This window comes from Megascapheus bottae, chromosome 1 (assembly GCF_031878675.1).
Source record: "Megascapheus bottae isolate mThoBot1 chromosome 1, mThoBot2.hap1, whole genome shotgun sequence".
Lineage (NCBI taxonomy): Eukaryota > Metazoa > Chordata > Mammalia > Rodentia > Geomyidae > Megascapheus > Megascapheus bottae.
The window spans coordinates 5,283,318-5,296,699 of NC_143509.1; the positions used below are offsets into that span (position 1 = coordinate 5,283,318).

Here is a 13,382-nt window from a genome sequence, read left to right on the forward strand (position 1 = left end):
AGAATAAAAGACGCATGGTGTCCTTAATATGTGGCTATTAGATCCAAAGAGTAGAAGAGCGAGGACACAATATTTGCATACCAATGCTATGGACATGGTAATGGAAATATAACATAACTATATAGACATAAAACCTATGACTTTATAGACATAATATTTTATTTCATAAATTAATATGTTTCCATGACATACAAACCCTTAGCCTACTTTTGATTAAATTCTAAAACTAAGTCCCAGTGATTGTATATAGAGATTCCCTTCTTGAACATTTGTTTGTCAATGTTAATAAATTCTTTAATTAAAAAAAACCTGATCTTTCACTCACAGCACCCTGAGTAGCTAGGATCACAGATGTGAGCCAGCAGTGCAGACTCGTTTTGGAGATATTAATTCTTCACTTGTTTGTAGACTGAACTTTCCATTTAAGACATTCATGTACATGTACAACGAATCTTAAACCCAATCACACCTTCCAAAATACTCCCTCTCCCCCTCCCCCACCTGCCACATTAATATCCACACTTCTTTTTATACATGCACATTGAGTATGGTGACAAAATTCTCTCACTTGTCTGTTCAATGAATCCATTTGATTTATTCCTTCCTGCTAGTCCCCTATTCAAGACATTGATATTCTAGATATTTCCTTGATGAACTGTCTGGGACCTGTCCAAAGGGTTTGCAATGCAGAATAGCCTTCCTGTATAGTCTATAATTACCCATATTTTTCATCTTGTCATCTTTGCATAGAGAGACCAGTTTCGTTTACCCAAGGACATGCTTCAAACCTATACTTTTAAGCATTTGTTCTCCTTCACCTCCCTCCCCCGTAACATGGGTGCCTAGAGATGTTTTGTTCGGCATCACTTTGGCAAATTGTGAGCTCTGTGAATTGTGCATCCACAATCATAGAAGAGCCTATTACCAGCCAGTCCCCTGACATCTCCCTAAATATCTCCAATGCAATATTAGCCCCAATTGGAAATTCTCCTGTGTTGCCCTACTCATGGTCCACTGTGAGGATTGAGCCTGAGGTTTTCATACACTTCAGGCATGGAACAATATTTTCATCTGTACTTCATGGACATGACACAACAGAGAAGCAACACAACCAAGTGTGGAGTGAGTTTACCACACAATTCATACAAGCGTGCTTTCTGCAAGCTTCCTGGTGATTTAGAGTTTTCCTTCTTGTCAAGAAATACAGTCAAATGCCTTGTTTCCTAAATAAAGAGCATACAGCTGCAAGGACTGCTTGAATATAATGAGGACAAGTCAGTAATTTGGTATCCTGTTAGAGGAGTCTCAGGAATAGCAGTAGTGAAGAATGTAAAAATTATTAATCTGTTCTATAGAATGTCACAGGATTCTTACTTAAAAGCTCTTATTGTTTACTGCAGTCTGTCTAGTTATCTAACAGGATATGACTGAATACTCAATTCATATGGAAGTGATGGTAGAAGCTTAGATTAAAAAAAAACGGTGCGAAACTAACTTTCTATTTTTCTATTGTCACCAAATATTAAATACTGGAAAGTGGTGTGATAGGCTTTGTTAGTTCTCCAGTGAGAATCTGGACATTTGTCTCATCTCTCTCTGACTTCCAGAAAGAGAACACTAATTTCTTCTCTAGGGGGATTATTGACTGATAACAAAACAGCCACCAGGGTCACAGCTAGCAACCAGTATAGGAAGTGCAATAATCAGATAGATGATTGAAATGGAAGAAACTCAGTAACTAAATGTCAACCAACATTGCCTACATCCCAGGAATCCCTTGCTCCACTGTCAGAAAATTCTTCAATTCCTGAAATTACTTCAGGAAGAAGTAGATGTCATATTGGAGATCTTGATTTATTTATATGTAGAGACTGAAGCGTTTGTGTTTTTTTAATTATGCTATAGTCCAAGCCCTGGTGCCTCATACCTGGAATCCTAGCTACTCAACAGGCTGAGTTCTGTGGATAGAGGTTCAGAGCCAGTGTGGACAGCAAAACCTGTGAGCTGTCATTGCCAATTAGCTACCAGGAAGCCAAAAGTGGAGTTTCTTACTCAAGTGTTTGAGCTTTCCTTTGGGCAGGAAACCTCAAGTTCAGTACCCAGGCCCAGAGTCAGAATCCTAGGACACACATGGACACAAAGTCAGAGAGAGAGAGAGAGAGAGAGAGAGAGAGAGACAGAGACAGAGACAGAGACAGAGACAGAGACAGAGATAGGCAGAGAGAGACAGAGACAGAGACAGAGAGACAGAAAGAGACAGAGACAGAGACACAGAGAGATAGAGACAGAGAAAGACAGACAGAGACCGAAAAAGATAGAGAGAAAAAGGGGGGATGGAAGGAAACAAAGATGAAACTTAGACAAAAAGCAAGGATGAAGAAATCTCCTGGGGTATTGCAGACACGGTAGAGGATTTTCTAGTCCTGGACTCTCGATGTGAAATTGCTTTGGATCATGCAGCTCTGTATATTTTACAGAGTTTTCATAAGTAGGACAATTTGAATTTTTCACCATGGCCCTATTCACTATTTCCATATCATAAAATGAAGCATGTAGGCATGCTTTTTTACAGATTGCATGAAAATGAATTTCACAGATTAAAAATCACTCCTGTGAAGTAGACTGTAATAAAGAATAAGCTGTATTTCCTGTGATCAGAAAACACTGCGTATAATGTCCTAACACAGTTGAGTATTTAAAATGAACACATGAAAGGGAATCAATGAGAAAGAAAAAAATCTCGGATGATTGGGTTTGTGATAACTGAAAAGTATCGGACAAAATGTTGTTATGAACTGTGCATATTTGAGCTTAGAATGATTGTTGAATTCTGACTTCTTTATTAAGTATTGCTCTCTCTTTATATCGAAGATCTCCAACTAATGCAGAGATGTGTAATCTCAGATTTTTACCTCCTGGGACTCTCAGATGACCCTGAGCTACAATCCATGCTCTTTGGGCTCTTTCTGTCCATGTACCTGACCATTGTGCTCAGAAGTCCGCTCATCATCCAGGCTGTCACCTCTGACCCCCACCTCCACACCCCCGTGTACTTCTTCCTCTCCAGCCTGTCCTTAGCTGACATTGGCTTCACATCCACCACAGTCACCAAGATGCTGGTGGACATCCAGACTCACAGCAGAGCCATCTCTTATGTGGGCTGCCTCACACAGATGTGTATTTTTCTCATTTTTGTTTGTATGGATGTTTGCTTCTTACTGCCATGGCCTGTGACCGCTTTGTGGCCATCTGTCACCCCATGAATTATCCACTCATCATGAACCCTTGTCTCTGTGTCTTCTTGATTCTGCTGTCATTTGTCGCCAGCACCTTGGAAGGACAACTGCAAGTGTGGATGGTGTTACAGATGACCGATTTCAAGCAATTGGAAATCCCAAGTTTCTTCTATGACCCTTCTCAAGTGCTGGATCTTTCCTGTGAGCATACATTCACAAGTAATTTATTTAAATACATCATGGGTACCATATATGGTTTCCTTCCTTTCTTAGGGATCCTTTTCTCTTACTACAAGATTATTTCTTCTGTACTGAGAATATCGTCTTTAAGCAGGAAGTACAAAGCCTTCTCCACATGTGGTTCTGACCTGTCCGTGGTCTGCTTATTCTTTGGGACAGCATTTGGTGTCTACTTTGATTCAGCTGTGTCACATTCTCCTAAGGGCATCGCTGTGTTCTCAGCAATGTACACAGTGGTCACTCCTCTCCTGAACCCTTTCATCTAGAGCCTGAGGATCAGGGTCCTCAAAAGTGCCCTGAGTAGTTTGTATAAACCAGGAGCTGACACCAGCAGGTAGAAGGTTCATTTGTTATGTGGTTTTGACAGAAGCAAGAATCTTCAGTATATAGTCCTATAAATTCTACCTGTCTGAATACTGTATACATCTAGTTTAATTGGTACAATCCATTAGCAGTGGAAAACCATTCTGGCTATGTCAGGATGGATTCCTTAAGGAGGAATATATCTTTGTAATGTTGAAATTGTTAGTTTGTAAAGAATGATGAATGTTTACAGATGTTAGTCCCAACAAAGAATATTGCAAGGATTGAGTGGCAAATTTTGTAATATGTACATTTTACCTCAATACTATTGGACAGACTTTGAAGTAAGAACATGTTATTTTCTAGCCAGCTATCCCGTCCTGCCCTTTAGCTTGAGTTAATTTAAAATTATAAACTAGTGACTTAATTTTTCCCCTGATGACTTTTGTTATTTTAAAGGTGTTATATAAATGGGCTACCATTACATAAGTCAGGCGAAGAGTGCATTTCATTCTGGATAAGGTAATTCTTATCTTCCAACTGTCCCAGTTCTTCCCTCCCATCATCAGCTATGAGTTTTAAATTCAATTACAACACACACACAGAGCAAGAAGTCAAGCTATGGCTCAAGAAGCAGAAAAATAGCCCTGAGGAAAAAAATCAGGGAAAGTGTCCACATCCTGAGTTCAAACCCCAGGAATGGTACAAACCAAGATGCAAAGAAGCAAGCAAACAAAAAAATCATCCACCTTGCTTTTATGAGCAGGCAGCTAGAGGCTCATCCCTGAGATATAAGCATCCGGGCAGACCTGTGCATTAAAAAGTCCTAGATCATGCTTGCTTTGGCAGCACATATACTAAAATTGGAATGATATAGAGAAGATTAGCCTGGCCCCTGTGCAAGGATGACACGCAAATTCGTGAAGCGTTCCATATTTTCTTAATAAGGACCAGGAATCACAACAAATCCGAGGAAGGCTGGTTAAGTGGACTGCATTAAACTGCGCAGCTTTTGTATGGCAAAGGACATAGCTAGTAAACTGATTAGGAAGCCTACAGAGTGGGAGAAGATCTTCACCAACCAAACAACACACAAAGGCCTCATATCTAAAATATATCAACAGCTTAAAAAATGGAATCACTCCAAATCTAATCTCCAAAGTAACAACCATCCCATTAAAAAATAGGCCAAAGACTTAAAGAGAGGCTTCTCTGAAGAAGAAACAAAAATGGCCTATAGACACATGAAGAAATGCTCAACATCTCTGGTCATAAAAGAAATGGAAATCAAAATAAATCTAAGATTCCACCTCACTCCAGTTAGAATGGCCAGGATCAGGAAAACGAATAATAACAGTTGCTGGAGGGGATGTGGCCAGGAGGGATCACTACTACACTGTTGGTGGGAGTGCAAACTCGTTCAACCACTACGGAAAGCAGTATGGCAGTTCCTCAAAAGGCTAAACATAGAACTCCCCTATGACCCAGCAATTCCACTACTTTGCATTTGCCCAACCATCCAGAAACAAGGACACACTAAATCCACTAGCACAACAATGGTCATTGCAGCACTATTCACCATAGCAAAGATATGGAACCAACCCAGATGTCCCTCAGTTGATGAGTGGATCAACAAGTTGTGGTATTTGTACACAATGGATATTCTATGCTGCTGTCAGAAAGAGTGACATTGCCCCACTTGTTAGGAAATGGAAAGACTTAGAAAAAATGATATTAAGTGAAGTAAGCCAGACTCAAAGGAACTTAGGCTCAATGGTTTCCCTCATTCGTCATAATCAGTAGAAACCTTGGGCTCTACTAGCAGAGATCTACAATAGAGCAAAATCTTGATACATATGGCCATATAGTATGAAGCTAATTGAAACGACCTCCAGGATACTGAAACAAAAGCCATATAACGAATGATTGCTGTCCTTAATGTACTATGTTATCTCTCATCTCCTATGCTGTCCCTTGGTTATCTCAAACTGGTATAGTGTCAGAGACCAAGGAGTTAAACGGAACAAAGCAAAGACCCTCTAGCCTTGAGCAAATCGCATCTGGTTGAGTCATCTGCACAAAATACTTCTCGGAATAACCGCAGGTTGTTGCTTGGGTTAGCACAACGGCCAAAAGAACAGCCTGACCCACCCCTAACCTTGAGATTTCCCGTTCTTGTTATCACAAAAACTCTCCATCGTCCCCCTCTATACTCCCTTCCTTACACTCAGGGTACATAAACCCTGCTTTACTTTTAATAAATGAGACCTTGACGCGACTCAGATTGTCTCTGTCTTTCTTTATGCGCCTGGTCTCCTTCCTCTCTTTCCCCCATTGGTTTTCTTCTTTTAGGAGGAGCCTCCTCGAGCCTCATGAATGACTGAACCCGCGGGTCGGGGGAGTATAGTATCTCACTTTGTTATCTGATATATTGAATTTATTTGTATTTGGTTATTTGAAATTAGATAGGGAAGGGGGGAAAACCAAGACAGTGTGGGGTGTGGGGGGGAGGGTAATGGGTACCAAGACATGTGAAAAGTTATCAGTGCATGTGAATAAATGCACCTTGTATCTGGCAAATATCATGTAACCCTTTTACTAATTACAATAAAAAATAAATAAAAAAATAAAATAACTCAAAACAAAAGGGCAGGAGGCAAGATATCTGGCTACCAAGTAGAAAATTATGACTTCAAAGACTGCTTAAAAAAGAAAAACATAAAGGTCTGTTTCGGTCCAATTTTATTGAGGTAAATTATATATATTACAAACTTGCCACTCAATCCTTGCTAAATTCTTTGCTAAGCCCAACATCTGCAGACATCCATCATTCTTTACAAAGTAACAATTTAGACATTGAAAACATACATTCCTCCTTTAGGAATCTATCCTCATACAGCCAGGACCTTTCTAAGAATGGATTGTACTAATGAAACTATAATAATCAGGTATTCAAACAGGTAGAATTTATCAGATTATATACTCAAGTTTGTTGCTTGTGCAAAAACTACATAACAAATATACTTAATACCTGCTGATGTCAGCTTGTGGTTTGTACAACCTGTTCAGGGGACTTTTGAGGTCATTGTTCCTCAGGATGTAGCCGAAGGGGTTCAGGACAGGAGTGACCACTGTGTACATTGCTGAGGACACAACACTGTCCCTGGGAGAATGTGACAGAGCTGACTCAAAGTAGATCCCCACTGAGGTCCCAAAGAATAAGCAGACCACAGACAGGTGAGAGCCACATGTGGAGAAGGCTTTGTACTTCCCACTTGAACAGGACATTCTCAGCACTGAAAAAATAATCTTGTAGTAAGAGAAAAGGTTTCCTAAGATAGGAAGGAAACCGTAAATGGTAGCAATAATGTATTTAAATAAATTATTAATGGGTGTGTGCTTACAGGAAAGTTCCAGGACTTGAGAAGGGTCACAGAAGAAACTCGGAATTTCTACTTCCTTGAAATCGGTCATCCATTCATGCAGCTGTCCATCCAAGAAGCTGGTGACAAATGACAGCAGAATCCAGAAGACACAGAGACGAGGGTTCATGATGAGAGGCTAATTCGGGGGTGACAGATGGCCACAAAGTGGTCATAGGCCATCACACTAAGAAGCAAAACATCCATACAACCAAAGTGAGAAAAATAGACACCTGGATGAGGCACCCACGTAGGACATGGCTCTGCTGTGTGTCTGGATGTCCACCAGCATCTTGGGGACTGTGGTGGAGGTGAAGCCAATGTCAGCTAAGGAGAAGATGGAGAGGAAGAAGTACATGGGGGTGTGGAGGTGGGACTCAGCGGTGACAGCCAGGATGATGAGCAGATTTCCGAGCACAGTGATCAGGTACATGGACAGAAAGAGCCCAAAAAGCAAGGGTTGTATCTCAGGGTCATCTGAGAGTCCCAGGAGGTAAAATTCTGAGATGTGTGTTAGATTGCACTACTCTGCATTAATTGGAGTCCTTTGATATAAAGAGAGAACAATACAAAATGAAGAAGTCAGAATTCCACAATGATTTTGAAGTCAAATATGTATAGTTGATATCGATATTCTGTTCCACACTTTTCAGTTGTGACAAACCCAATAATCCTAGATTGTTTTATGTCTCATATATTCCAATTTGTATATTCATGGTAGATACTCAACTATGTTAGAACATTATTGGCAGTGTTTTCTGATCAGAAAAAAATACAGATTATTCTTCACTACAGCGTAATTCACAGCAGATTTTGTTTAATCTCTGAAATTCATTTTCTTCCAATGTGTTTGCACGCTCCTAGATTTCTGCATCCTTGCTTTCCCCAATTTCTCTCTTTCTCTCTCTCTGTCTCTGTCTCTCTGTCTCTCTGTCTCTCTGTCTGTCTCTCTGTCTGTCTCTCTGTCTCTGTCTCTGTCTCTCTCTCTCTCTCTCTCTCTCTCTCTCTCTCTCTCTCTCTCTCTCTCTCTCTCTCTCTCTCTCTCTCTGTCTGTCTGTATGGATCCTAGGATTTTGAACTGGGCGTGGGTACAAGCCTTGAGGTTTTCCTCCCCAAAGGAAAGCTCAACCAGTTGAGTAAGAAACTCTACTTTTGGTTTCCTGGTAGTTAATGAGAGATGAGAACTCACAAGGTCTTTCACAAATCACTTTCCAATGTTAAATATTCAGTGACAGTATACACCAACCATCTACCACCACTTCCATACGAATAGTTTTTCACTCTTATTCTATTAGATAACAAGGCATCCTATAGGAAAACAAAAAGAAATTGTATGTAAGATTCCTGTGAGCTGCAGCGGAATAATGTAATAACTTACATTCTTCACTATTGCTGTTCCTTGATCTCCTCTAACAGAATTCCAAGTTTCTGGCTTGTCTTCATTATGCAGAAGCAGTACTTGAAGTTGTTTGCTCTTTAGTTAAGACATTTCACTGTATATTGAGAGAAGAAGGAAAACTCTAAATCACCAGGAAGCTTGCAGAAAACACACTTGTATGAATAGTGTGGTACACTCACTACACACTTGGTTGCGTTGCTTCTCTGTTGGGTCATGTCCATGAAGTACAGATGAAAAGATTGTTCCATGCCTGAAGTGTTTGAAAACCTCAGGCTCAGTCCTCACATGAATAGGGCAACACAGGAGAATTTCCAACTGGGGCTAATATTGCATTGGAGGTATTTAGGAAGATGTCAGGGGACTGGCTGGTAAGGTGGATGCACAATTCACAGAGCTCCCAATTTGCCAAACTGGTGCCGAGCAAATCATCTGTAAGGACCCACTAACGTGGATGGCGGGTGAGGAACAAAGGCCTGAAAGAATAGTTTTGAAGCATGTCCTTTGATAAACAAAGCTGGTCTAGTCTATGCATAGATGACATGATGCAAAGCATGGATAATTATAGGCTATACAGGAAGGCCATTCTGTGTTGCAATCCCTTTGGACAGTTCCCAGACAATTCTATAATATCAGTGTCTTGAATAGGGGACTACCAAGAAGGAATGGATCACATGGAATCAGTGAACAGACAGTGGAGAATTTTTTTACAATACTTAGTGTTCATGCATAAGAGGAAGTGTGGATATTAATGTTTCTGTTGGGGAAGGGGGAGAGGGAGAATTTTGGAAGGTGTGATTGGCTTTAGGATGCATTGTACATGTACACGAACGTCTTAAATGGAAAGTTCTGTCTAAAAACAAGTGAAGAATTAATATCTCTGAACTGAGGCTGCACTGTTGGCTCCCATCTGTGATCCTAGCTACACAGGATGCTGTGAGTGAAGATCAGGTTAAGTCAGCATGGGCAGGAAACTCTGTGAGACTCTTATCTCCAATAAACTACTCAGCAAGGGCTGGAAGTGGCACTGTGGCTCAAGGAGTGGAGCACTGGACTTGAGCCACAAAACTCATGGGCAGTGTCTAATCCCTGAGTTCAACCACAAGGACCGGCACAAAAAATGTTAAAAACAGAATGTAATGTATATTTAACTCTCATCAATGACTCATGTGAAATGCAAAATTTTATTTAGAAATGCCGGTTAAATGCACATGGTGGTATGCTATAGCAGATTCCAGAAGTTACATCAGGACACACAGAGCCTCCCCATACTTAAAAACTATAAACGATGAGACACACTTTTCATATGATTTATTTTAGGCAGTTTCATTTATTTGAAACATATTCTACATGCCAGTGAACCTTCTGTCATGTGGAAGAGTGTATTTAATATTTTCTATGTTAAATAGCAAGGAAATTCATTTTTTATTTTTTTCCTGACCCAAAACACTAACACATGAAGAAAAGCTCAACATCTCTGGTCATAAAAGAAATGCAAATCAGAACAACTCTAAAATTCCACCTCACTCTAGTTAGAATGGCCAGGATCAAGAAAACTAATAACAACCGATGCTGGAGAGGGTGTGCCCAGGAGAGATCACTTCCACACTGTTGGTGGGAGTGCAAACTCGTTCAAACACTATGGAAAGCAGTATGGCAGTGCCTCAAAAGACTAAACATAGCGCTCCCCTATGACCCAGCAATTCCACTACTAGGCATTTACCCAATTGTCCAGAAACAAGGGCATACTAAATCCACCAGCACAACAATGTTCATTGCAGCACTATTTACCATAGTAAAGATATGGAACCAACTTAGATGTCCTCAGTTGATGAGTGGATCAACAAGATGTGGTATTTGTACACAATGGAATTCTATGCTGCTTTCAGAAAGAATGACATCGCCCCATTTGTTAGGACATGGAAAGACTTAGAAAAAATAATATTAAGTGAAGCCAGACTCAAAGGAAGATAGGCTCAATGGTGTCCCTCATCTTCATAATCAGTAGAAACCTTGGTCTCTCCTAGCAGAGATTTGCAATAGAGCAGAACCTTGATACATAAGGCAATATAGTATGACACTTAATGAAAGGACACCTAGGATATAGAAACAAAATCCATATAATGAGTGATTGTTTTCCCTTATGTACTATGTTATCTCTCATCTCTTTTGTTGTCCCTTGGTTATCTCATATTGTTAGAGTATCTCACATTGTTATCTGATATATTGGACACATTGGTATTTGGTTATTTCAAAGTGGATAGGGAAGGCAGGAAAACAAGATGAGGGGTGGGGGTGGTGGGGAGAGAAATGGGGACCAAGGCATAAAAAAGGTATCAATGTACGTGAATTAATGCACCTTCTTTCTGGTGAATATACTGTAACCCTTCTATTAATTACAATAAAAATATATGAAAAAAACCAAACATCCAAAATACTCCCCCTCTCCATCCACCAACAGAAACATTAGTAGACACACTTTGTCTTGTACATGCATATTGAATATTGTGAGAAACTTCTCCACTGTTTGTTCACTGATTCCATGGGATTCAATCCTTCCTTCTAGTCCCCCATTCAATACACTGATATTCTAGGTATTTCCTTTATGAATTGTCTGGGAATTGTCCAAAGGGTTTGTAACATGGAATTGCCTTCCTTTATAGCCTATAATTAGTCATACTTTTCATCTTGTCATCTATGCATAGACTAAACCAGCTTTTTTACAAAAGACATGTTTCAAACTATTAGGCATTTGTTTCCTTCACCACCCCTTCCATGTTAGTGGGTTTTTAGACCCCTTCCCTTTCCTATTTCAAATAATCCAACGTATATACAATACGCCAGGGAACACAGTCAAGTATAGTAACAATATGAGATTAACCAAAGGGCAACAAAGGAGTAGAGAAATAACATAGTACATTAAGAACAACTATCAGAAAAGATAAAGCTCTTGTTTCCCTAACCTAGAGATCTTTTCATTTAGTCTCATCCTACGTGACCTCATGAATCTAGGTTTTGTGCTATTGTAATCCTCTGCTAGAAGAGTCCTAGATGTGTACTAATTATTGCCAATGAGAGAAACCACTGAGCCTATGTTCCTTTGGGTCTGCCTTACTTAGGTTACTTAATATGTTTTTATTTTTTATTTCGTCTTTCCTTTGGTTTGTTCCCAGTTGTCACTGTTTTTGATTTCTGTACTCTTTGTTTTGAATGTAAATTTATCTGATGTGGGGAAGGAAAAGGGAACCACAGAAACAGTATAACCAAGAGTGAACCAATTCAACAGATAGTCACTAGACAATATGCTGAAAATGAACTTTATAACTAGGGAGGGCACTGAGAGAGGGAAAATGGTGAGAAAATGAAAGAGTAGGTAACACTATTTTCAAAGCAATGTTCTCATTATCTTAATTATGTAACTGTAACCCACCTGTACATAACCTTTACAATGAAATTTAAATGAAAAGCAAGTCGAGTGCAATTTTAAAAATTCCATTTTAATTCTGCCCATGAAGTGTTTTTTTCCCCTACCATTATGTGTATGGTTTTCTAAGGTGAATGTTGAAAATTTGGCAACTATAATTTTGTTTTCATTTTTATAATCAATGCTTATGAAAAGTATTTTACTTTCCTCATTCAGCTGAGTCCACTGTACATAATGATATACACTTGCCATGTAATAATAGTCATTTATATAAAAGATGGGAAGTTTTGATTTATATTTTTCATACATGATGTAAATTAAATTATTTTAAAAGCTAAAAAAAAGAATAGTTCTGTCTAACTGGGGTCTTTGATTCTTCCATATGCAACTTTAGTGTATGTGCTTTAACTTCTTTGAGGTCTTTGATCCAGTATAATGGAGCCTGAATGATTGCGTTGAGCTTCCAGATTTTGTGTTGACCATCCTCCTGGAGTTATATACAAATTTAATGCAAACCCCATCAAAATCCCAAAGGCATTGTTTACAGAAATTGAAGATATAATCCAAAGATTCATATGGAATAAGAAAAGACCTAGAACAGCCAAAACAATTCTAGGCAAAAAGAGCAATGCTGGTGGTATTACAATACCAAACTTCAAACTCTACTATAGAGCCATAATAACAAAAACTGCTTGGTACTGGCACAAAAACAGACCAGAAGATCAGGGAACAGAATAGAAGACCCAGAAATAGAACCACGTAACTATAGGCAACTTGTATTTGACAAAGGAGCCAAAGATACACAGTGGAACAAACACAGTCTATTCAATTATTGGTGCTGGAAAAACTGGGCAGCCACATGCAGAAAACTAAAAATTGACCCTAGCCTTTCGCCATGCACAAGCATTAACTCAAAGTGGATCAAAGACCTCAACGTCACACTGGAAACTGTGAAACTGCTACATGATAAAGTAGGAGAGACACTGGAACTCATAGGCACAGGCAACAGATTCCTGAACAGAATCCCAGGGTCACAACAGATTGGAGAGAGACTCTCAAAATAAAAATTTTCTGTACAGATAAAAACATAGTTGCAAAAGTAGAGAGACAGCCAACCAACTGGGAAAAGATATTCACCAATAATATATCTGACAAATGCTTAACATCCAATATATACAGGGAATTCAAGAAACTAATCCCCCAAAAACCCAATACCATTCACTAAATGGGCAAGGGAATTAAAAAGAGACCTATCAGAAGAAGAGATTAAAATGGCAGAAAAACATGAGAAAATGTTCATCATGTATGGTCATAAAGGAAATGCAAATAAAAACAACCCTAGGATACCACCTAACCCCAAG

General features: G+C 39.3%; 1 protein-coding gene, 1 non-coding gene and 1 pseudogene across 2 annotated transcripts; 2 read left to right on the plus strand and 1 right to left on the minus strand.

The window, feature by feature from the left end:
- Positions 1-3,223: 3,223 nt before the first annotated feature.
- Positions 3,224-3,742, plus strand: LOC150068115 (olfactory receptor 7E178-like). Its single transcript, XM_090329682.1, has one exon. It carries the CDS (start codon positions 3,224-3,226, stop codon positions 3,740-3,742), a length of 519 nt encoding a protein of 172 aa, XP_090185808.1.
- An 870-nt stretch (positions 3,743-4,612) lies between these two features.
- LOC150068116 (U6 spliceosomal RNA) lies at positions 4,613-4,719 on the plus strand. The gene has a single exon (XR_016538388.1). It is a non-coding gene; the product is annotated as a U6 spliceosomal RNA (small nuclear RNA).
- Positions 4,720-6,803: 2,084 nt separating this feature from the next.
- On the minus strand, positions 6,804-7,634 carry LOC150068117 (olfactory receptor 7E24-like; annotated as a pseudogene).
- Between the last annotated feature and the right edge of the window lie 5,748 nt (positions 7,635-13,382).